The sequence below is a fragment of the Xiphophorus couchianus genome, chromosome 13, assembly GCF_001444195.1.
Source record: "Xiphophorus couchianus chromosome 13, X_couchianus-1.0, whole genome shotgun sequence".
Classification (NCBI taxonomy): Eukaryota; Metazoa; Chordata; class Actinopteri; order Cyprinodontiformes; family Poeciliidae; genus Xiphophorus; species Xiphophorus couchianus.
Genome location: NC_040240.1, coordinates 9,765,055 through 9,788,426, shown reverse-complemented (window position 1 = coordinate 9,788,426; position 23,372 = coordinate 9,765,055). Strand labels below are relative to the sequence as shown.

General features: G+C 40.2%; 1 protein-coding gene across 4 annotated transcripts; it reads right to left on the bottom strand.

Annotated features, from left to right (window-relative positions):
- Window positions 1-1,899: 1,899 nt before the first annotated feature.
- Window positions 1,900-22,799, bottom strand: ankrd28a (ankyrin repeat domain 28a). 4 transcript variants are annotated; one of them, XM_028035193.1, is made up of 29 exons: window positions 22,587-22,799; window positions 14,208-14,291; window positions 13,513-13,591; window positions 12,071-12,141; window positions 11,398-11,598; window positions 10,562-10,649; window positions 10,331-10,473; window positions 9,584-9,691; window positions 9,401-9,505; window positions 8,263-8,341; window positions 8,037-8,151; window positions 7,850-7,932; window positions 7,702-7,765; window positions 7,485-7,553; window positions 6,907-7,047; window positions 6,696-6,807; window positions 6,586-6,612; window positions 6,421-6,495; window positions 6,101-6,302; window positions 5,905-5,992; window positions 5,654-5,771; window positions 4,593-4,806; window positions 4,419-4,506; window positions 4,255-4,338; window positions 4,026-4,174; window positions 3,331-3,413; window positions 2,655-2,737; window positions 2,492-2,583; window positions 1,900-2,415 (listed from the first exon to the last, which is right to left on the bottom strand). In XM_028035193.1, the coding sequence occupies exons 1-29, from the start codon at window positions 22,611-22,613 to the stop codon at window positions 2,117-2,119; spliced, it is 3,171 nt and encodes a 1,056-aa protein (XP_027890994.1). In that variant the 5' UTR covers window positions 22,614-22,799; the 3' UTR covers window positions 1,900-2,116. The 4 variants fall into 4 exon arrangements, with proteins under 4 accessions (XP_027890994.1, XP_027890993.1, XP_027890996.1 ...); XM_028035196.1 differs by lacking the exon at window positions 22,587-22,799 and adding an exon at window positions 16,696-16,836 and having other exon boundaries at window positions 2,117-2,415; XM_028035192.1 differs by having other exon boundaries at window positions 7,702-7,932.
- Between the last annotated feature and the right edge of the window lie 573 nt (window positions 22,800-23,372).

Genomic DNA, 23,372 nt, shown 5'->3' with positions numbered 1-23,372 from the left:
AAGTAGAAGGAAGCGCAGAAAGCATTTGACGTCAGCTACATTTATAGAATCATAGTGGAGAGGTTGAACACAAGGTTAGGTTATAAACAGTTACTCCAGTTTCTGCAGGGAGGTGAACTCCACAGTTGAGATCAATATTTAACATGTTGGCAAAACATTATAGAAAACAAAGCTGTGGAAAGCGTGAATGGACTGGATGTAGGGTTTAGCACATAGCAGGAAAATGCCCCTAAACACAGTCAGAGCTGCCATTTAATGTTTTAGATCAAAGTGGATTTATTTTGAAGTTTAGATTCAAGTCAAACTGAAACTCTGTAGCAAGACTTCTAAGAATGATCTTCACAGACGCTCTCCATCCAATCTGATAGAGGTTGCATTATTTCACATAAAATCCCAATAAAATAAACTGAAGTTTGTTGCTGTAACGCAGGGGTCACCAACACGGTGCCCGCGGGCCCCCGGTCGCCCGAGTGGACCTTGTCAGTCGCCCGCAGAGCAAGTTCTAAAAATAGCCATTGTCATTAGGGAGCACTGCCAACGAAATTATTTAATTTAATGTTTTTACATTGAATTAATAACATTTGTTTATATTAGAATTTTTTTTTAAAGCAAATTACAAAAAAATGTTAAAATTAATTGCTTTATGCATAATTTTTTCTCCTATGGTTAAAGTTCAGAACTGCGCAGACGCCTGCAGGATTTTATCGGAGGGCAGTCGTTTGGATCCCAGCAGAGATTTTTACAGCGTCGGTTCTGGCGGGTCGTCGGTTTCTGAGCTTCTTTGATGTTTCCCGAACTGGAGAGCAGATGGTCACCTGTCGGCTGACATCTGCTGCTCTTCCTGAGCGTCGAGCTAAGAAAAAACAATTTAATCTAGTGGAAACGTTCCCCAAAAGAGTAGAAATTAAGCAAACATTGTTGCTTCACCTTCTCCTCCTTTGGACGTCTGACACCACCTGAACCTGGGAATCAACATCCTCCTCTTTCCGTGGATCTCACGGGTCGGCTTCGGTTCCATGTCTTTATTATTTAGCATCGTTTGTGTAAAACGAAAAAAAGGGTGCGCTGCTTTAGTGGTTTAGGTTTGTGCGACGCCACATGATGAGCGTTGGAGAGGTGGTGGTGCTCTTGCAGGTCAGGTGCAGTGATACTTTTGTACGTACCTTCCAATCTGTCAGACAGTTTTTTTTCCGACATCTGCTGGTGTCAGCCAGCTGGTGACCTGTCAGCTTTTAAGTTTGTGAAACCACAAAAAAAGCTAATAAACCGGCGACTCGCCAGAACTGCAAACTATAAAAAGTTCAGGTGGGATCTTAGAACTATGGGAGATTCAAACTCCACTCATCATTTTTAGCTCACAGAAAAAGCAAACTGACCAATCAGATTTAAGCTTTCGCGTGCCCTTTGACCCCCACAGACTCACAATGATGTGCGCTATATACAAGATGTTTTGGCACAAAATAACTTTTTCTTCTCTCCACAATTTTGTTAATAGTAAAGAGGGTTGGATAATAAAAAAAATACAATAACGTTTCTTTTTTTTATTTAAAGGAAAATCTGTACAGCTGCACCAATCCAGACTCTTCAGTCACTTGTGGGCAATTTAGAATCACACAGAAAATCTCCAAAAGGGAATCAAACTGAAAACTCTGAACTAAGAATTTCTGATCACATAACAGCAATTAACCATAGCTGCATGGTAAATTATTACTGCTAACTATTGTCAGTAGTCCCTAACATTAATATGATCAGGCAGCATGCAATCATATGTATGTGCCTATATACTCTAATGATAATGGCTGAGCCAAGAAAATTTATGTCTGTATCAAACAAGTAGCCCTTCGTGTTACTCTGTACCAGTGAAGTAGCTCCCAGTCTCAAAAAGGTTGGTGACCCCTGCTGTAACGTGACAAGGTCTGAAAAACATCAATGGGTAGGAATGCAATTGCAAGGCACTATATGTGGTTTGTATAAAAGGCTATTTTTAAAATTATTTAAAGGAAGCTTACCCCAAAAATCACCTGCTCTACTTTCCCCATCTTTCAGTCAGTTATCTATTAAGGCTCCTGAGTGGTTGGCTAGCCTGCCAGGATCGTGAGGCCGTCTCCAAAAGTCCTCAGTAGGTCTCAGAGTCCGAGTCGTTCAGTTCGTCGTCCGCGGAAACGGAGGACAGCGGCCTCTCTGGCCTGCAGTATGAGGCGTGGTCGGGTCTCAGAGACGGTGGAGTATCGAACGCAACTCCTTTGGAGATGTGGTTTGAGGTCGGGTGGTGGTTGATCACCGTCTGGGTGAGAGACAAAGCGGGAATGGCGGCGATCGTCACCATGGGGGAGGTGGGCATCATCGAGTTGAGGATGAGGGCCAAGCAGTCGGCTACGTCGCGATTCGGAGCGCAGGCCAAAGCTGGGGTGTAACCTGGGAACATAGCGGGAGAAAGAATATTTAACACATTGCTGTTGTAGTTGGTGAAATCACCGAGATGGATGCTGACCGTTCTCATCCACCGCCAAAACGCTGGCTCCTTTTCCCAGCAGCTCCTGGACCACCACCGTTAGCCCCATCCTGGCTGCTACGTGCAGCGGCCTGTAAGAAGAAGACGGTTCAAATGTGTCCAGTTGGAGCTCAGCCGTGTCCAGCTTTTGCAAACTACATACGTCTGGAGAGCAGCATTGGTGCAGTTGATCAAGTTCCTGTCGCTGATTTTCTCGAGGATCAACAATGCACTAGTTTCATGACCCTGAGAAGAACAGAAAACAACAAAGCGCTTGTCAAAACTGATCACATCTGCAAAACAACCGAAAAGTCTCTACTGGAGTTAGATACAGCTCCCTCTTTAAGATTTAGCACGGAACCTGACTGAGTTTAGCATCTTTAAGTCAACACAGATGTGCAGCTGCAGTAACGCATGCAATCCTTCAAAAATATGCAGCGCAAACTACAAGCAGCTGTTCATGTTCCTTCTCTTGTTTTTCAGTAGCTCTACTTGTGTGCAGGAAAAATAAATAAATCACCACCGCTAGATGGAAGCCTGAAACTGGTTCAAATAGAGGCTTTCAACCATCCTCTAACTAAATAAAATGTGTCGAGAGCTGCAAAAATCTTCATTCGCTTTTAAATAAGAAAGGTACCTACTGTATCAAATGCATTTTGTTTGTTTTCTGGTTGAATTAAAGATCCATTTTCAGGTGTTAAAACAACAACAAAAAAAAGAATCAAACATGTTCCTTCATGGAATTTGTTATATTCACGGAACGCAAGAAAAATAAAAGTCTGCATTTTGCAGGCTAGCCATAAAAACAAGAAAATGACTTTTAAGGCAAAGGCTCTTACTTTGCTACAAGCAAGATGCAGAGCAGTGTTCCTGGCTACATCCTGCAGGGACAAATCTGTTTTCCCACTGCTCACCAGAACCTCTGCAAAACACGAAAAAGGGATTATTACACGTGACCCCAACATTTCCAACATCACAGATTGGAGATAAAAACAGTACAAATGAACCAAAGAGGACAGTTTCAAATTATTTTTATTTGAAATGACTTATTATGGATATTAATAATGTCTTGTGATAGTACTCTAAATGGCAGGAAGTAAATTGAAATATAACAAAATTTGAGTTTTTTGAGAATTTTCTCAAACATACCCGATACACCTGATTGGTCTGAAAACAAAACAAATTTAACAAAAAAAAAAATCTTCCTATTTAAATAACTGATGTATAAAATATAAAACCACCTTTACTTCAATTACACCGATCAGTAACTCACCGAGTCATTAGGAATAATAAGTATTCATTACATTGAACAAATTGGTAAATGAGCTTTCTGCTCAAATAAAATGCTTAAACACAATTTAAATATTCACTTGACTTTCTGTAAGGGGTAGTGGCTCCTAAATGTATATTACAGCATTATAACAACACTGTGCAAATAAAATATCAAACACTTTCCAAAACTTGAATACACCTCGTTGAAACTCAAGCCTTTTCAACGATTTCAAGCACCCGTACAATCAGTGAGCGCGCTCACCCACAGCGTTGGTCTGTCCGTTCAGAGCTGCCATCATCAGCGGTGTTTTGTGTGCGAGCGTGTCGACAGCGTTAGCCTTAGCTCCGTGGCTCAGGAGAAGAGAAATGCACTCCACGTGATCAGAAAACGCAGCAGCATGGAGGGGGGTTCTGCAATACCAGAGGTTCATATTAAAGTTCGAGTTCAATCTAAATTAATAATAAAAGGTGCACTTTCCATCATTTCCTACCTTCCCTTGGAGTCCGTGGTGTTGACGATGTTTGCACCCAGGCAGTCGATTAGCATCTCGGCCACGCCCTCGTTATCGTTCATTCTGAAACAGGAAAAGTGTCATACCTTTAGACATCACCTCCATACACACACATCAGCATTTAGGAGGACAAAAAGTCTTACACAGCACAGTGCAGCGGGCTGAAGGAGTTTCCCTTGATCTTCCTGAACGCCTCATGATCTAACAAAACCTCCACACATGCATCGTAACCTGCAAGACAGTAGGAACGGCAGAACATAAATGCTCTGTGGGAAGTTCACGCAGAACAGAGACCCAGGCATGTTGAATTCCTGTACCGTTATAGCAGGCCCAGTGTAACGGCGTGTAGCCCTGGTTGTCTGTGAGGTGAGTGAGGGAGGGGGGCGTGGTCTGCAGGAGAGTTCCCAGGACTCCCACGTGGCCACAAGCTGAAGCCAGGTGCAGCGGGGTGCGGCCCCGGATGTCCTTCACACACACGCTGGCCCCTCGCTGGAGGAGGCCCTCCACACACTCATCCTGGCCTGTGGCAGCCTGTGAAACATGGGGGGAAAAAAAGGCAAAATCTTCCATTATATTACAGATATAACACTTAATACAGCTGAATAGTCAATGAGACGAGAACCGAGGCAAAAAAAATAAATTGTTACCAAGAACGGGTTTTTTTGCAATTGTTTTAGTTCACTTGAAATAAGACTAAACTCACAAGTAACTTTTCAACAACAAAAAAAAACAAACATATGAGCTTGTTTTAAGTCAATAATTCTGTAATATTGATGAAAAAGTACTGGTTCCACTAGCAGATTATTTCACTTATAAGACAATTTTCCCACGGTGAAGGTGAAATAAGCCGCCAGTGCAACTTGCACGTTTTCCTCAGGATTAAGGAATTATTGACTTAAAACAAGTTCATATTTCTTCCTGAAAAGTTACTTATAAGTAAGTTTTGTCTCATTTCAAGTGTGCCAAGATATTCAAACTACAAATTAGAACAAAAATACTTGGTAACATTTTGTGCTTTTGCAGTGAAAAATAAAATTTAAAAAAATCCATATTGAGGGGTTTAGAAGATGATTGTTAAAATTTTAAACATTTTTATGAATATATTATTTATTTTTGGTTCAACAAACAGGTTTAAACTTTAATAAAGAAAAGTGCACAGCTGTAAAGTGGAAGAAAAAGTTGAAATTTCTGCTAGTATGAATAAATTTGCAACAGCCCCATCAGACATAAAGTTAACTGTTTGGACACATAATAAAGACCGCAACAAAGCTACACAAAAAAACCCATTTTGTAACAGACGTGAAATCTTTCTGCCATCTACCTCTGTCTATTAAAGCACCGTACAATTAGAGTCACAGCATTAGTTTGATCGTCTCACCCCGCGGTGCAGGGCTGTCCGACCCCAACGGTCCTGGGTTTCTACACAGGCTCCTTGATTGAGCAGAGAGTACACACACTCTGTGTGTCCGTTCAGCACTGCCAACATCAGGGGAGTCCTGTGGGGAAATAATCCGTAACTCACTCGTTTATTCTCATCTCCAGACCACATCTGTGGACAAATCAGTCTTAAAAAAATAAATAAATAAAAATCCAGCCAAAGTCATTTGTTCTCTCTGTGGACACACTCACTGTTTGTTGTTGTCTTGTGCATCCACATTGATGTGTTGATTGTTGCTACTCAGAAGCAGGTGCAGGCACTCTGGGTGGCCATTCATAGCTGCAGACAGAAACAGGCAAGTTTTATTTATTTTTCTGCAAAGAAAAACAACTTTAAAAGCTAGAAAAATATAACCACTTCATTTGATGTAAAGATTAATGATGTTACCTGTAGCATGTAAGGCTGTCTTCTTATATATATAGTCGCGGGTCATGGGGGAGGCTCCGTGATGGAGCAGCAGGGACACGCATTCCTGGTGGCCCCTGGAGCAGGCTAAACTTAGCGGGGTGCGTCCGTCCGGGCTGCGCACGTCCATGTCCAGCAGGGATACCAGGAGAACGTCCAACGCCCCGCAGTGTCCGTGGTAAGCCTGATTAAATGAAAAGTAAACACCGACAGATCCAGTTGGCTTTGGCGCACGAAAAAGGCAACTGAAATCCTGGATGCTTAAAGTCAGAAAAAAGCCTCTCTTAAATCTTCAAACTAACCGCCAGATGGAGTGGACTTAGGGGGGCCTGACTATCTGAGTCCCTCAGGATGTCGGTTCCTGAGGTCTCCATTAACTGAAACACACACACACAAAAAGAAAACGATTTACGTATCAAAGAAGTGACGTGTCATTGGCTCAATAAGCCAGTGAGCTCTCTTCTTACCACATCAAGTGGTCTCACACTTGCGATCTAAAGGAAATAAAAATAAAAACAATTATAAATATGCACCTGATCTTGAAAATACTTGCACTGACTGCGGGATCTGTGCTCACCAGTTCCAGACAGAGTGTGCGGCCGTAGGCAGAGGCGTAGTGCACTGCGTTGTAACCCTGTCTGTCCTTCACGCCTGGATCTGCATCGTTCCTCAACAGGTACTCCACACATCTAGGAAAGCCCAAACAGTGTGTTTTTATTTTTATTTTTTGATTAAAATACTTTGAAGTATATGCGAATGGGTCGCAATAAACACAAAGACAAACTTACTTTCCCTCCGTGTCGGCAGCCGCCGCGTAGTGCAAAGGGCTGCAGCTGTTCTGATCCAGATCGTTAACACTGGCCCCAGAGCCCACCAGAGCAAACACACACTGGTAGTTACAGTTGGCCGATGAGTAGTGTAGCGGAGCCCTGCGAGGGTTGGAAAAATTTAAAATCAACACCAGTTACAACCAGTGACAGCTTTGCAATATAGATATTGTTTCTCTAGAAATGATAATGATGCTTAAATTTAGGACTGAAACAATTAATCGAATTAATCGGGATGAAAAAATCTTCAACTAATTTAGTAATGGATTAATCAGTGACTGGAGTTGTTTTTTCATATACAATGCATAGTTTGCTAGAAACATTCAAGCGTTCACTAAAGGAATGCTTGATTGTTCCATTTTAGACAAAAAAATGTTTATCGTGTTATCATTTGTTTATTTTCATCTTTTAATGCATTTCTAAAACTGTACAAAAAGGCTTAAATAAAAAATATGTAGAATATGCCAATATTTTTTATCAGATTGTCAGAATAATCAATGACTAAAATAATCATTAGTTGCAGCCCTACTTGAATTTACCTGCCAAAGTTGTCCTTCCTGTTGAAGTCAGCTCCTGTGTTCAACAGCAGGTTCAGACACTCCAGGTTTCTGTTTGAAAAGACGATGATTAAAACTGACAGCAGTGAACAAATGACTCCCAACGCACCAAATTCAAAGACATACAATTTTAATGCACACAAAAAAAATACATGAACAGGGAAAAAAAACCCAAAACACAGTAAGCAGGAATACTCACCCTCCGGCTGCAGCCGCATGCAGACAGGTCCTACCAAAGTCATCGGGGGTGTCTATGACAAATCCTGTACAAAATATGCAGTTGGCATCAATTTGGATGTCAAGCAGGTGATTCCGCTGGCAGGAGACGGTGTGAGCGAGACTTGTACCTGAGGACAGCAGCTTCCTGCAGCAATCGGAGAAGCCGCTGAGAGCTGCCAGGTGTAGCGGTAACATCCCGTGAATGCCTCTCCTGAAATAAGAAAAAACAAGTTCTTGCAGGCAAATGTCGCATGTCTAAAACAAAAATCTAATTGTGGGGAAGCACACAGATGGCTAAATGTCAGCATAACTGACTTGGCAGTGCTGGCTCCATCTTTGATGAGCGACGTGATGATGAGCTCATGGCCGTAGCGGGCTGCGATGTGAAGGGCAGTGTTCCTGCTTCTGTCTTCACAGTCGATCTCAGCTCCTACGAACACACCAACAGAAAAGACTCAGATATGCACAAATTACAAACCCCCCCCCCAAAAACTAATATCCAGATAAATTTTAATCTTTAAACAAAACAAAGCTCACTCACCATTTTGAATGAGGGCCTGGGAGCAGGAGAAGCGCCCATGTGTAGCTGCCATGTGTAGAGGAGTCTTACCATCCTTACTCTGGACAGACGAGATGTTTACAAGAACTAAGTTACTGTGACTAGTTCTTTGAACAAATATGAAGAAAACTGGATGTCTGGTAGACAACAAACACACACACACACACACACACACCCAAACACAAGGAATGCCTGGGCAGCTTTCTGCCTCGGGCAGCCATTCCTCCCCTCCAACTTGCCATATGGCCGTGCATCTTGAGGCTGTTGAAACACTGGTATCAGTTTCCATCACTGCTACCAGAGTGTTAAGCAAACTGTCATTTCAGCTCTCTGCTCAACACTGAGCAGAACAGACATCATCAGCTCAGTGCCTTGCAAAAATAGGAAAACATTCTCATTTGGTCACATTACAGCAACAAACTTCAAGGGATTTTATTGGGATTTTCAGTGACAGACCAACACAAGGCAGCACATTATTCTGAAATGGATGGTTAAGGGTTTGCAACATTTGCACATGTAGGGTCAGAGATTCTTTGCGCAAAAGCCTAAACTCAGTCAGATTGGACAGAGAGTTGATATGGATAGTAATATTTAGGTCTTGCCACAGATTCTCAGTTGGCTTGACCATTTTTCCTTATGAATATGCTTCAATACAAAGCATGCCCTGGCTGTATGTTTAGCGTCACTGTCATTGTGCACAGTCAGTTGTTCTACGACACAAAGCAGAAACTACACAGAACGCTGCATTTTGCTTGCATGCAAACACAGCTTACTGCATGCAAGCCACACAGCTCAGTTTAGCTTACCTTCTGGGGTGTAGGACTATTAAAAAATAAAATAAATAAAAAGCATATTTTGTAACAATTTTGCTCTACTTTGTGTTGGTCAATCACACAGATGAAAAAAATATATATTTAAGTTTGTAATTGTAAGGTGACAAAATGCACACAAGGCACTTTAAGAGCTGAAGACGCTCTTAAGAAGATACATTTGTACTTAACAGCTCACCCAAACAATATTTGCATAAACCTGCTTCAGATAAATAAGCGTAAACACAGCGTCCCGGTCAAACGTGTGTGTTTAAGCATTTGTAAGAAAGTGCATCTAAATATCGACAAACCTTCAAGTTGATGCATGCTCCGTGGGCCAGCAGCAGCTCCTGGCACAGCGCACCTTGGCGTGAAGACGAAGCGAAGTGAAGTGCAGAAAAGCCTCTCTCGTTTACCTGGAGTAATGTAGCGAAATAATTAAGGGAAACGAGCCGAACGACCCAGCAGCTTCTCTCGGAGTCGTTCGCACTCACTTGATTTACGCTCGCTCCTTCCTCGATGAGCTCGCCAACCACCACGTCCTGTCCGTTGTAGCAGGCCAAATGGAGCGGTGTGTTGCCATAGGCATTAACCTCGTTCACCTAAGCAGAGAACAATCTTGTTTAAAAAACAAAACAACAATACTATTTTAAAGCGCATGTAGTGTAAATCCTTTTCAATTTCACTAATCTGAGTAAGAAACTAACTTTACATAAGGGTTTATGCAGGTTTCACCAACTAAAATGTAAGGATTTTTAAGACTATTATAAAACCTAGAAATGCACAAAAGAAAATTGCATATTTTATATATCAGTGGTATTAAGGTTTTTTTTTTTTTGCACAGAATGCATGTGGCATCGTATTAGTTGGGAACAGAAGTGAGCCAATGGTGAAGACAAATGTCGTACAGCCAACTGCCGATAAATTTACACTTACCCACGATAGATGCAAAAAAGCTAGCTAACTAGCTAGCAAGGGTATATTAGCGGCTAGTTAGTGGTAGCCTAACGTCTGCGTGCGACTCAAAACATTTGCTGACGAGAAAACTCTGCGTGAAAAATTACACAGAATACAGGGGAACAAAATTTAAGACCTGTGATTAATGTATTTAAGGCCAACTTAGATTTCCTAATGGATTTAAGACATTTTAAGGTTTTAATCTTAGATACATGAATTTATAACTTTAAATATGCGCAGACAACTTGTGAATGAATGAACGACATGCAATCATGTGCACTGACATGGACACCCAGGCTCAGCAGGTAGTGCACTGTGCTGCTCATGCCACTGGAGGCGGCTGCATGAAGCGGCGTGTAAGCTTTCTTGTCCTTACAGTCGACCTCAGCTCCACTGGCCACCAGCAACTTAACAACCTCCAGGTGACCTGATAAAGACAATTAGGGCACAGATGAATTGAATAAACAAAAGTCATCTGTTTGTAAATGGACCAGATCATTTTTCTATAGTCTCACCCATGTAGGCTGCCCAGTGGATGGCTCTCCTGTCCTTCTTGTCAAACGCATTAATGTTGGCTCCTCTGGAGAGCAGCAGGTTCACCATCTAACAAAATTTTTTTTTTTTTTTTCAATTTAAAAAATGTTCATGTGCAGGCCCCATTTTAGGAAAGAGAAGAAGTGTTGTGCATTGCAATTCAAACAGTTTGTATATAGTGGTTCTTTAAAGCAAATATGAATCCTTTTTTCATCGGATCAATGTGTTTGTTTCTAACGAATTAAGACAAGTAGGAAGGGAAAAATATGACAATATAGTCATGGACTGCATTCTTAAAGATTTGTCAATCAGCAGCTTGATAGGCAAACACGTTTATTTGATGCTCTGGTACAGCTGGGTGTAAGAGCAGAAAGCTTTAGTTCTTTTCACAAAAAGAGATCCAGAAATGTAATTTCAAGATGAATTATGCAGAAAGGAAGCCATATAATCAACTACAAAGGTCGTCCCAGATGGACTGAAAGACAGTAAACCCTTGTTCTGTGGTCATATGAGTCCACATGTCCATTAGTCTGTATGAGAAAAAACTGTCATGTGGTCTTCTTGCAGAACTGCCACAGTTAGAAAGAGTTTAATTTAAAAGGAAGGTTGATATAAAGCAGCAATATCTTGTGATTCACCCAACTGGTTTTATTGTTTTTGACATACAGTAAAGTCAGTGAGTCAGAAGGAACCCGATTATTTGAGTGTCTGTCAAAAAGAGGTTCAAACAACTTAATTATTTGTTACATTTCAGAAACAAATGCAGAAAAAGAAAAAGGCTTTTGCATTCTCATCCATCTGCATCAAAGTTACCAACCTCTACATGGCCACTGAAGGCAGCGTGGTGCAGCGCAGTGCGTCCTGCACGGTCCGATACATTGACGTTGCTCAGCAGTGGCACCAGAGCTTCGGCACAGCGGACCGCCTTGTTGCTGGCTGCTACGTGAAGCGGCGTCTGCCAGTTCTTGTCCCGAGCGTTTACGTCTGCGCTGTGCTTCAGCAGCACCGTCACCGCATCCTGCACACAATGGGAGTCACAGGTCAGGGCTGGGCAGACTGAGGGTCCGCTGGGTAACACTCTAAGAAAATGTTTGGAGGTGGCCGTGTCACACTTTGAAAATTCTTTGCTATTTTTAGCGGCCTTTCATGCTTAGAATAGGACAAAGAAAGTGAAAGAATACGAGAGGGATACGTTAGTGTGGGAACTCTGCCCAGGACCAAGAACAATGAGTAGAGAAATTCTTATGGTTTCTCAGTAAGCTTATGTCTAAATAGCTAGATTGAATTTAACAGCTAGTGAAAGTATCTTATATCAGTAGGGAGATGGTCACTTAAAAATGACCATCTCCCTATGGTCTCAGGTTTCTCAGGTTTTGTGGGGTTCTTCTCCATGAAAAAGTAAATTAACCACAATTCAGATGTCACTGCTTGTCACAAAATTACGTTTAACCAAAACATACATGAGAAAGTGTGTTTGTGTAACATGTTACCTCGCTACAAGAAGCCACAGCTCGGTGTAGAGGAGTCAACCACTTGTTATCTTTGGCATTAACCCTGGCTCCTTAAATAAGAGAACAGATTAAAGTCAAGAAAAAAAGAAACAAAATATTTTACTAGCCTCACGTTTATGTTCATTTAATTAGAAAAACAAAATGACTTCAGAGAAATTGAGTCTACAAACACAGCTCACATGGCTTCTAGGCAGAGAGAGCCAGCGGTACCTGGAAGGCAAAGCTTCTCAGATGATTCTTTTTGGCACAGCTTGAGGGTTAAAATAGGTCTAAAGCTGCACCTGTTACTGGCTTTTCATATCATTGAGAAACACTCCACACACACACACACACACACACACACCAACGCTAACGCAATCACTCTATCCCTGCTCCTGTGATACGCAGCCGCACCTCGTTATGTCCGACACATATCATGTGATTGATAACTACTAGCAGGAAATGTCATCTGTAGCGATGGGACAGCTGGTGATGACCGTGAATAAGAAAACAGGGTGAAACTTATGTGAATGAATGAGATTAAAATTCTTTAGGAAGCTGGGAAAAAAAATGACTAATTCAATTTGATAAACTACAGCTTTATGGTAATTTTTTTTTACTTATCTAGCTTTTCAATTCAATCATTAGCATTTTACTCATTGAAGTGTGTCTTGTAAAGACAAACTCAGCATTTCCTTTAAGAACTGATTTTAGTTACTTTCACCAAAACAAGCAAACTAACTTAACTTTCCACTATACAGAATTCAGCAAATATGTGGACAATGATCTGATTAAATCAAACTAACAATTACCCTCTATACCGACAAATAAAGGGCAATTTGTGGAGAGACATCACCCACAATGAGACACAGTGGTGGCAGCATCATGTTGTAGAAATAATTTCTCTTAACAGAGACAGTGAAGATGTTTTAGAGAGGATAGCAGTGCTAAAAAGAGGCAAACCTGTCAGAGGCTACAAAACAACCTGAGTGGGGAGGAGGATCACCTTTCAGCAGAACAATGGACAAAAGTCAGAGCTACAATTAATTATTTAGATCAAAGTCCAAACCTAAATCCAACTGAGAAATACTGCCAAGACTTCATAATTGGTGTTTACAGAGGATCTACATCAAATCTCGTTTATTTTGAACTGTTTCACAAAGAAGAATTGGCAAAAATGTTAATATTGATGAGTTAAACAAATCAACCCAAAAAAATACATGAAAATTCGTGGTTTGTGAAAATACTTAAGAGGCATAAATACTCTTAAGCTTTTGTGCCTAGGAGTATGAAGAGACAGAAATCGTCACAAAGTGCATCAGAATGGCTACTGAAAGCACCAGGAGCTGAGACAACTGAAGAAAGACGGATACCAAACCTAAAACAATAACATCAATTATTTCATTGGCAGCTGAGAAGTTTAACATTCCTGTGACGTTTACCTGAAAGGATGAGCAGCTCAATAATCTCAGCGTCTCCGAGGTATGCTGCAGCGTGAAGAGGGGTTCGCTTCTCGTTGTCCTGGGGAGACGTTATGAGAAGCGATAAGTACCGAAAGCACAACAGCACATCCTGATTTTTCATATAAACATAGGTCACACATCTGAAATCTATAGACCTTACACTGTTACAGACCACAGGAAACACGAGCCTGGAGCCACCAGGAGAAAAAATATCCTCATCTTCACTTATATTCTTTACTGCGCTCTATCAAATCCCACTCACAGCTTGCTGCATCATCATCACCCTCTCTCGCTCTCCATCTCTCTTTTTCGATGCAGAGTAATCAGCAAAGTGGGGCTATAAACAAAGGTCACGTGACTGTGAGAGGTCTGGGCCGGTGCTGCTGACTCTGGAGCGTTTGGTGTGATGACACCAGCAATATATACCCACAGATGGACAGATGTACACTGTGCAGGAACAATGAATGGAAAACAATGGGGTATAAACTGAGAAACTGGAAAGGGAAGAGTAAAACCACAGGAAAGGTTAAGGTCATGTCCTTGTGTCCTGCAGGTCTGAGACCTCCATGACATGCGACAATGATGAAAGCGCAATTCTGAAATGCTCTTTAGAAAGTGGAGCTGATTAGTATTTAAAAAGTCTGATGGGCGTAAGGAGAAAGATTTCGACTTGCCTGAACGTTGACATCCTCTTTCTTAAAGATAAGAGAGCGAACTTCGTCTGGGTCCACGTTAAAGATGGCTCTCAGCAGAGATGGCTTCGGAGACAGAAAACGGAAACCTTTCATTTGAAACGCAGACATTTTATACCCCTTGGTCACATTTCTGAGAGTTAAGTAAGGGACAGTTGACACTCAGAGAGTATAATTTCAGTCTTGGACAAAGCCGTAGGCCACACCGGGCTGCAGATCACCTCTTTATGACAGCTGCAGGATGCAGCGTGTGAAAAAAAAACAATCTTTCTAAAACTTTAGAGTTGTTTGAGGCCATGTGAGGAATAAAGCTGCACTCTCTTGCCTTGTAAAACCAGAAGAGCAAATTATTATGTAAATACAATGCAAAACGTATGTTTAATATGTAAAAAAACAAAACATATGACAGCCACACAGAATTTAGACAGGTCGTACAAACTAGAAGAAGAGGAAGTTGAAAGTGTACAAACAGGGTAACTATCATTTACTCATATTAGTTTACGGAGCTCACTTTGAAGCACTGGCATGATTCCAGCAGCATGCTGCTGCTTCGTAAACAGCGTTTCCCTGCAGTCATGAGAAACCTTCGAGAGATCCTAAAGTAAACTCAACGCAAAGACTCATTTCATTTACAAAGTTTTTATCTTAAAGACTGTAGTATAAATTCAGGGACGTTATTTTTAAAAACTCCAGTCAAAAATAAACTCAAACAACGGATTCACAATGGAAGGATGGAAGAATCTGCTTTGACATTTTCCAACATTATTAAAAATAAATTATTGAGCCTATATTTACAGTAAAATTTGGTCCTGAAAGACATATACATTCTTTCACTTCCACGCATTTGTAGAAAACCATTTACTACTCCCATTTCACCTCACGCTGTTGGTTCATGACATAAAGTCCCCCCCCCCCAAAAAAAATGCATGAAAGCTTAACGATGCAATTTGACCAAATGTGAACATTTCAACAGAGGTGAATAGTTTTGCAAGTATGACAATTATTTTTATTGAAATAATCAACTAATTTATTTGCTTACTGGAGTATACGGACTCAAAAAAATCCATTTTCTGAAATGGATTTCAGGAAATGGAAATCCATTTTCTGAAATGGATTTCAGGAAATGGAAATCCATTTTCAAGAAAAAGCACAAAACTAGATAGCCTATTACATAAATATCTCAGCAGAATGCAAGGCAGCGAGTTTGTGGGAAAGTGGTGATTCGTTTACAGTAATGCTAAAACCTTTTTGACATTTAAAACATGGTTGCTGGTGAAGGTGAAGAGCTGGCTTTACAGAAAGAGAGAGGCAAGTCCCTCAGATCAATTCAGAGGAGAAAGACTGAACTTAATTTAAGACTGAGCACCCAATCAGCACACTGACTGGGTACTGACAACCCAGTCAGAGCACTAATTAAGCCAAAAATTTACAAATTACATGCATATTTAAGATTAATAAAACCTTATAGTTTTAGTTTTACCTGGTTCAAAGTCTCTAAAATAAATCTATTGAGCACTTCTTGCTATCCCATTATGGCAAAATAGGTAAGTCCACAAAACAATCACTGTATTTATGTAAAGTCAAGCAGAAAAGGATGAGCTTTTCACATGTTGATCTTAGAAGTATTTTTTAGCTACAGTGCATCCTTTGCTACAAATGATCAGGCATACTAGGGAAATGCTAAGTTGTTCCATTTCAAGAAATAAAATAGTGATATTCTTATTGAAAAAACTTATAGAATTATTTGCATCTTTTAATGTATATTTTAATATAATATCATAAAAAAAACTTTAAAAACTCTGCAGAATATACCGTTTTATGCATTTAATCACCAGAATATTTGATAAATTAATTGAAAACTAAAGAAGTAATTACTTGCAGTCTAAGATGTAACTACTTTAAAACTGTTTTGAATTGTTTAAACTTTGATCCAGCACTGTAAATCTAACACTAGCCTGTGAAACATCAAGGCTCACTAATATTTGTACTATTTACAGGTCTTTTATTTACAGAGATGATTACTATAGATGTTTCAAATTGTATTGAATACAGTTAGATACGCACAAGCACGCATTGCCTACAAACCTAAACATCCAGCCATGTCAGCACAACGTAAAGAGGCTCTTCTTACTTTCAGCAATAGCCTTGTCCTTTATACACAGAGAAAGAGGACTACAAAGACCAGGCGATCCCGATTAGCTATAGAAAACCAATGTTGCTCTCATGGGCCAGGAATATACTTGTGCTATTTTTGTATTGGATGACAGGTGCTGGCAGTCCATTGTAGTTTTCTGCAACAAGGCATACAAGTATTGAAGTTTTAAATTCAATACTTTAAATCAGTGAATTTAAAAGATTCACTGATCTGCCTATAAAACTGCAGACGCATCTCTAATGCTGTGAAATGTGCACCTGCAAAAAATAAATAAATAAATAAATTGGCAAACTAAATAAAACTGAGCATTCTCACCTTATCGTCCTGCGCGACAGCCCTTCCAGGGACTTGATGAGACGCTTTGGGCCGAGGAGGTGGGGATGAAGGAGAGGGCTCGTCCTCCTCCACCTCCTCCAGCACCACAATACACACACGGCTCGCCCGTTCTGACCGCATCAGGAACAGCCGCTCACACACTCACTCACACGCACACATAAATACACGGTGTTCCTTCTTACATATGTGCGCAGTCCCATAGCACAAAGATCAATGATAAATGCCATAAAAAGTACTTTCCACATAAACAAACACGGCGCATCTTCATGTGTCAATCCAGCACAAAATCCAGCTCTGTCCTCTATCTGTCAGTGTCGCTTTGCAGCCCGTCTCCTCTCCTCTCCTCTCTCTCTCTAACCAACACTCACTCTGTCTGTGAGCAGCGGTTGAGGAGACGGCAGGGAATTCCTCTGCGTAATGGTGGCGGTAGGAGGCATGAATGCGGCAGAATGAGTCTGGGCTGCCTAGCAGCACGCAGGAAGCTCCGTATCCTCAGTGCTGAGGCGCAACCAGGAACACACACGGACCCAGCGATTAGCTCGTACAGGGCAGCAGCACCCGGTGTGCGAGTGGGAATGCATCGCTTGGTTCAGTCAGACTGCTGAAGCCAGCTCTTTCATAAGAGAGGGGAGGGGAGTGAAACAGTCAGAGAAAATAAAAGGACAGAGGGAACGTGAGGAAGACAATCGCAGGCAGGTGCTCTGCAGAACACAAAGAAATGTAAAGACAACTGGAGCGGAGGACAGTAAGGGGCGAAACCTGTTTTCTACTATTTTTTTATGCCACAACAGAAATTTCAATGTAGTTTTGAGGAAACTGAGGAAAAAACAAAAAGTATTGCATAATTAGGAAATAATAATGCTTTCAAGTCATTTTACAAATAAAACTCTGAAAAGTATGGCATTCAGCTCTCTTTCTTTTGATTTGCCTCAATAAAGTCCACTGCAACCAATTGCCTTCATTAGTCACCTAATGAGTACACACCTGCATGTAATGTCATCAACATAAATCCAGCTTTTCTATGAAGGCCTAAGTGGGATTTTTTAGAGAACATTAGTGGGGAAAAAAGGCAGTTATTGGGTGAAGGATCGCCTGTCCATCACAGAACAACTTAAAGCCACTCAAGATAAACAACCACACACAAACTCATAATTAAGGGCAATTTGGAGAAACTAATTAACCCAACAGTCATGATTTGGGATTGAGGGAGGAAGCTAAGATTGCTATATATGAACGCATGTTTATGTGTCACAATGGCCTAGTCAAAGTCCATTACTGATAAATTGTGTCAATACTTCAAAATAGTTCACAGGCAGTATCAATCCAATCTGACCTTTTCGTAAAGTAGCAAAACAAAAGAAAAATTCTCTTTTGACGTGCAAAGCTGGTAGAGGCATCATCCCAAAACACTGCTCTGCAAGGAGGCAAACAAACACACAACACACTTTTCAGATTTCCACTTGTGAAATATTTAGCACCCCTTTGAGTTGGTCTATTATATAAAGTCCCATTAAAATACACTGAGGTTTGCAGTTATAATATGACAATGATCTAGGGGTATGAAAATTTGTTAACATTTACAATGCAACAATACTTTTTGTATTAAACAAGTTTTCATTTCTAAATTAAGCAACCGATATGTGTATTTTTTTTGTGTGTGTGTCCTGAGTTTTATGGATGGTCAAGCCTTTACAACCAGAAAACATGACTCATCTGACCCTTGTTTTATGGATTTAGTGACAATTCAGCGTGGATCAAATGCTCGTTATTGTACAATAAACTCAGATATGACATCTTTTCATACCTTAGCTGGAAACGCTTAAGGCATTTAGAAAGCTGTAACTTGAATTGAAATGATTGAATTTATGAACAACAATGCATACCAGTAGGAGCTCATGTTCTTCATGTATGTGTGGTTTGGCATCCTGTTTGGTGTATCAGTGGCACAGCTTCAAAAGTCCCCATCTCATTATAAAACTGGAACAAACAGGCTTCGCCAGGGAATGTGAGGGTGGTTAACAAGACCAGTCTGTGTGTGCATGACTGTGTGTGTGTGTATTCCAGTCTTTTCATTCAGACCAGCTCCTAAAAGGGGCAATCTTGCCAGGCCGCACAACCCCATTAACTCAGAGGGAGGAACTGCGCAAGCAGGGGCAAATGAAAGAGCGAGGTGGATTGGAGTGTTTTTTTGTTTTTTTTGCAGGCCTAAACTCTAACAGCCTCCCCATTTAGAAACCCTCATTTAAAAAAATAAAAAATAAATCTTCAAACTGAGAGTATAGATTCATATAAAAACTGCACCGAGCATTTTATCAGACGACACAAATGCAGTCAACTCACTAACAACTTCACGTGGAGCTTTACGTGACTGAGAGCGTGTGTAACAGAGAGTTTGATGGATACCACTGACCTCAGCTCTGACACTGCCACAGGATGCCGTACTACGTGTGTGCGTGTGTGTGTGTGTAATGCAATTGCAGAGCAGAAACACAAAAGGCAGCACGTGTCGGGCGGCGTGTGCTTGTCTGTGCTGGTGCGCATATTCTCCCAAACAAAAGCAACACAGCTGCTGGCAAACAGACAATCAAACTCTATCCCACTAACCAGCACCTCCACTCATTTAAAAAGGACCTTCTAATGTCAGCAGCATTATTTGAGAGAGCCATAGAGAAACAATGCAAATACTGTGTTTTGGCAGAGCTTATAAGCAAACCACCAACGTTTACTCCACATTCACTCTAAGCAGGACTTCTTTTTTTTTTTTTTTGGTTGCACTGATTAGAAGAGCAAATTAAGGTCCCAATTAGATATGATGAAGCTCGTTATTATCCAACTCAAGGTTTTTACCCACAATTCCAAACTCTATAATTAGTGGGAATACGTTACTAACTTATTGCATATAAAACATTGTTTTTCAGGTATTAACGGCACAAAAAGAGCATTAAAATGCCAGATTATATCTCAACACTTTCATTTATTTCTTTAACTCTGTGGATACACTTGTTTTAAACCAACACTCCTGAGACTGTGATTCCTTGTTTCCATTCATGCTAGGCTTCATGTCTGAATGCAACATTTTGTTATGTTCCTACTGTAATTTTATTTTTTTTTAAACTCGTGTGAATATAGCAAAACATACTCCACAATTAAAAAGACAAACAAACCTAATCAGTAAAAGCACGCTATACAAATTCATGTTAGGTACAAATAATTTATCTGGTCAGGATTCATGTTGCAGATGAAGGAACCGCATACCTACTGTCATCTGCTAAGTGGTAAATGTCTTCTTATTAAACGTCAACAACTTGTTCTCTCATTCAGACGTTGATGTTTTTAATAATAGGATGCCCTCTAGAGGCCAAAAAAAAAGTCTACATTTTTCTAAAAGTCACCAACATCTCTCGTCCAGCTCCTCTGTGTAACTATTTTGGTCCCCATTTCTCTGTCAACAAGCACGAGAACAATGAAGAATAGAAAGTGGGACCTAATCACAGTCTTCCGCTCGTTGCGTGCTTCTCGATGGCTCAGGACACTGAACACAGAACGATTGGCACAAGCAGAAATACACCAAAAAGCAGGGATCAATGTGGTATTTATTAGTGATTCACCAATCAATCAGACCGTGATTAGAATAGGTTTGTATTTTCCCAGTCGTCGTCTGGACAAAGGCTGAAATTTCGATACTTTTATTGCAGACTTTTAAATGCAACAAAGTGAAGATGTTTTTTCTGTCCATAAACATATTAAGAACAATTTTCTTTTTAACTTTGTTCCAGATTTATTTATTTTTAAATCTGACAAAGGTTAAAAAAAAATATGCAAAAACAAAACCAACAAAAAAAAACAAACAAAACAAATAAACAGGAAATTACACATCTTATCTTTTTCCAAAATTCAAAGCAATACAAGGAAAAAGCTCATTAACTTCAATCAAGTGTTAACCATCAACATATTAACTGTAAGTCGTGCATGTAATGGTACTTAAACACCATACTGGAAAAACGAAGGTTTTCAATTTGAAAATGTTGCATTTTGACTGTAGCTGATAAAACCAAACAGAAGATTAATATGTATCAAAAAATTAAAAAATAGGCATTAAAAAAAATCTATGAATAAGTAGCTATGATATTTGTAATGTGGATAAAAACACATTTTAAATTACATAAAATATATTTTTGAAAGTACCAAAGAATCGCTTTCAACATAAACAGAAATGTTTTAAAGGATTTATTTTATGACTTATTAGAATAAGTATCTTTCATGGCTTACAGGCCTTACTCTATCATTTTTTTATTATAAAGTTTAAGCTTAATTCTTCTTTTAATTGCTCTGGATTTTTTTTCTGATTACATTAAAGAATTTAAAAATAATTAGAAAATGTGGAGGAATGAAAATCTTCCTTAAAAGGGACTGACAAGAACTAAAAAAAAAAAAAAAAAATATACAGCCCTTTGTAAAACTTTGAAACCACCCATGGTGGTACAGCATATTGTGCAACATGTGCTAAAAACAATTTGGCAAATGAACAAGTGGGTGAAAATAGTAGTATTATGACTAAAATAGGCCTATAAAAACTATTTAAAAAATAAGCGGAAAACCAATCAATAACAGCTCCGACAGGGGACACGAGGTGAATAATTTATAACTTCATTAAATGCTGTGTCTTTATCTAATCACTCTTTTGGAATCACCTTGTCAGAGATACTGAATAATTTTATTCAATATCAGCATTTTATTCAGATTATTTTATGTCTCCTAATCTAGGAGAATGGAACACAATCTGTTGAAATGCATCCCTACAGTACCCTTCATCCTGCAAGGTAACTATGCAAACTTCTTCATAAATCTAGACTATTATTTCAGTCATGCAAAGGCAAGCATTGGCTACATTTATGCACTCAGCCCTTCTTATTTTTTAAAATAAATTAAGAAGTTTTAAGTGAGCTATAACACAAAATGTGTATCGAGTCAGCTCAAATTACCATAACTCCATCACTAAATTACTAAACTTAACAGTCTTATTATATTAAGGGAATAAAGAGAAATCCACCACGTCATCTCTTCATGAGCTAGGGAACCGTTACTTTGTAAGCAGCTGCTGACCCCATGGATTGTGCCTCAAGTGTCATGCAGCTGTAGGTTTTGGATCAACTTCACCTACTATTTCAGTCCGACAGCCTTTCTCATCAGCAGCAACAGGTCACCAACTGGCCACTTAGCTGCCCGGAGAAAAACCAAGACAGCTGACAAAGCAAACTCCTGGGAGGGCAAACAAAGGAACCGCTTTGAATCGAGTTCATTAGCCTCACTAACTCGGCGCTAATATCTCAAGAAACGCGTAACATAACAGGTATGTACTGTACATGCGTTTCAAAATGACAGGGTTGGCCAGGTAGGTCACCTCTTGGTCACATCCATCCAGCTATGTTCAGAGGTGCATCGGCACCCCAAACAACAAAAATAGATACTGCAAGCAAGCAAAAAGATAAAATAACCCTCGATGTGCAACAACGTCCATTGAAAGAGAGGCTAATTTAAGGCAACAGGTGACATGATGTTAGCATGCGTCTGAAGAGGACTGCTATTCCGCTGTTAACTTTTACCGCTAGCTATTCTGCTAACATGTCAGATATTAAAAGTTAATGATAGAAGCGGCGCAACATTAGCTTAGCCCCTGGACGTTCATCTTTAAAGATACATTTTCCTGCCACTACAAACTAAAGAAAATGTGTTCCTTTGATCAAATTAAACTAGGATAAAAAAAAATAAAATAAAGTTGAGATATTGGACGTGAACAACACTGTGTAAAAATAAACTACTGTTTATCAGTTCCAGATGACTTCGCGTTAGCTAACCAGGTGTTAGCTTACCTGGTCTTGGATCTTTAACACAGCCATGTTTCCCAGAATGAAAATGTAAGAAAAAGGAGAGGCAGTAACTAAAGCCCGGGAGTTACTGTAGATTGACTTCCCTTGAGGGAGGGAACTGATAGAGAAGAGACGCCGGAGCGGAGTAGCTAACCCCCCCTTCCTGTCAGGAATAAACTCGCCACATTTTTTATGGGAGACAAATGACTGAACGCAGCCGAGAGCTGAAACGTTACGTACCAGTCTGCACAGCGAGCCGCCGTCAGCCTGCACCATGAGACTGAAGGGGATTCATTCAACACTGTATAACAATTTTTTTTTATTATACATCTTTAACAGAAATGGTTTTTGTTGTCACCCATAACTGACTCAGTGTTTCTATGTAACCCACCACCCTCCACAAAGACTCGCGGATTAAAAAATAAATAAAAAAAACTTTGTCCACACGTCAACTAAAGCAAGTAAAATTAAGAAAAAGTTACTTTTGTATTTTTTTTCTGATCCATTCTAAACCTTTGACCGAATTTGCTGGGGCGTCCACACCTGGAAAGAAGGGCAACCAGGGCCGGCCAAAGCCTCCAGGGGGCCCTAAGTGAAATGTGGTTTTGGGGCCCTCTAGTTCTGCTAACAATGTGGACTGGCTGCAATCAGCAGTCCGATCATTAGATGATTCACACACCTGCTATAAATTTATTCCATCTCTGGCAGTGCTGTTTTCATCATATACATGCAAAATAGAATACATTTATTGGCCAACTGATTTATCGACCAGTTGATTTCTGGGAGCCG

Excerpts from the sequence above, each read along its gene's own strand:
- ankrd28a (XM_028035195.1), bottom strand. The coding sequence starts at position 16,836 with ATGCGGTCAGAACGGGCGAGCCGTGTGTGTATTGTGGTGCTGGAGGAG. Across the intron at positions 12,142-13,512 it reads TGAGCTGCTCATCCTTTCAG|GAGCCAGGGTTAATGCCAAA; the intron begins GTAAACGTCACA and ends CTCTTATTTAAG. Across the intron at positions 6,303-6,420 it reads TAAGTCCACTCCATCTGGCG|GCTTACCACGGACACTGCGG; the intron begins GTTAGTTTGAAG and ends TCATTTAATCAG.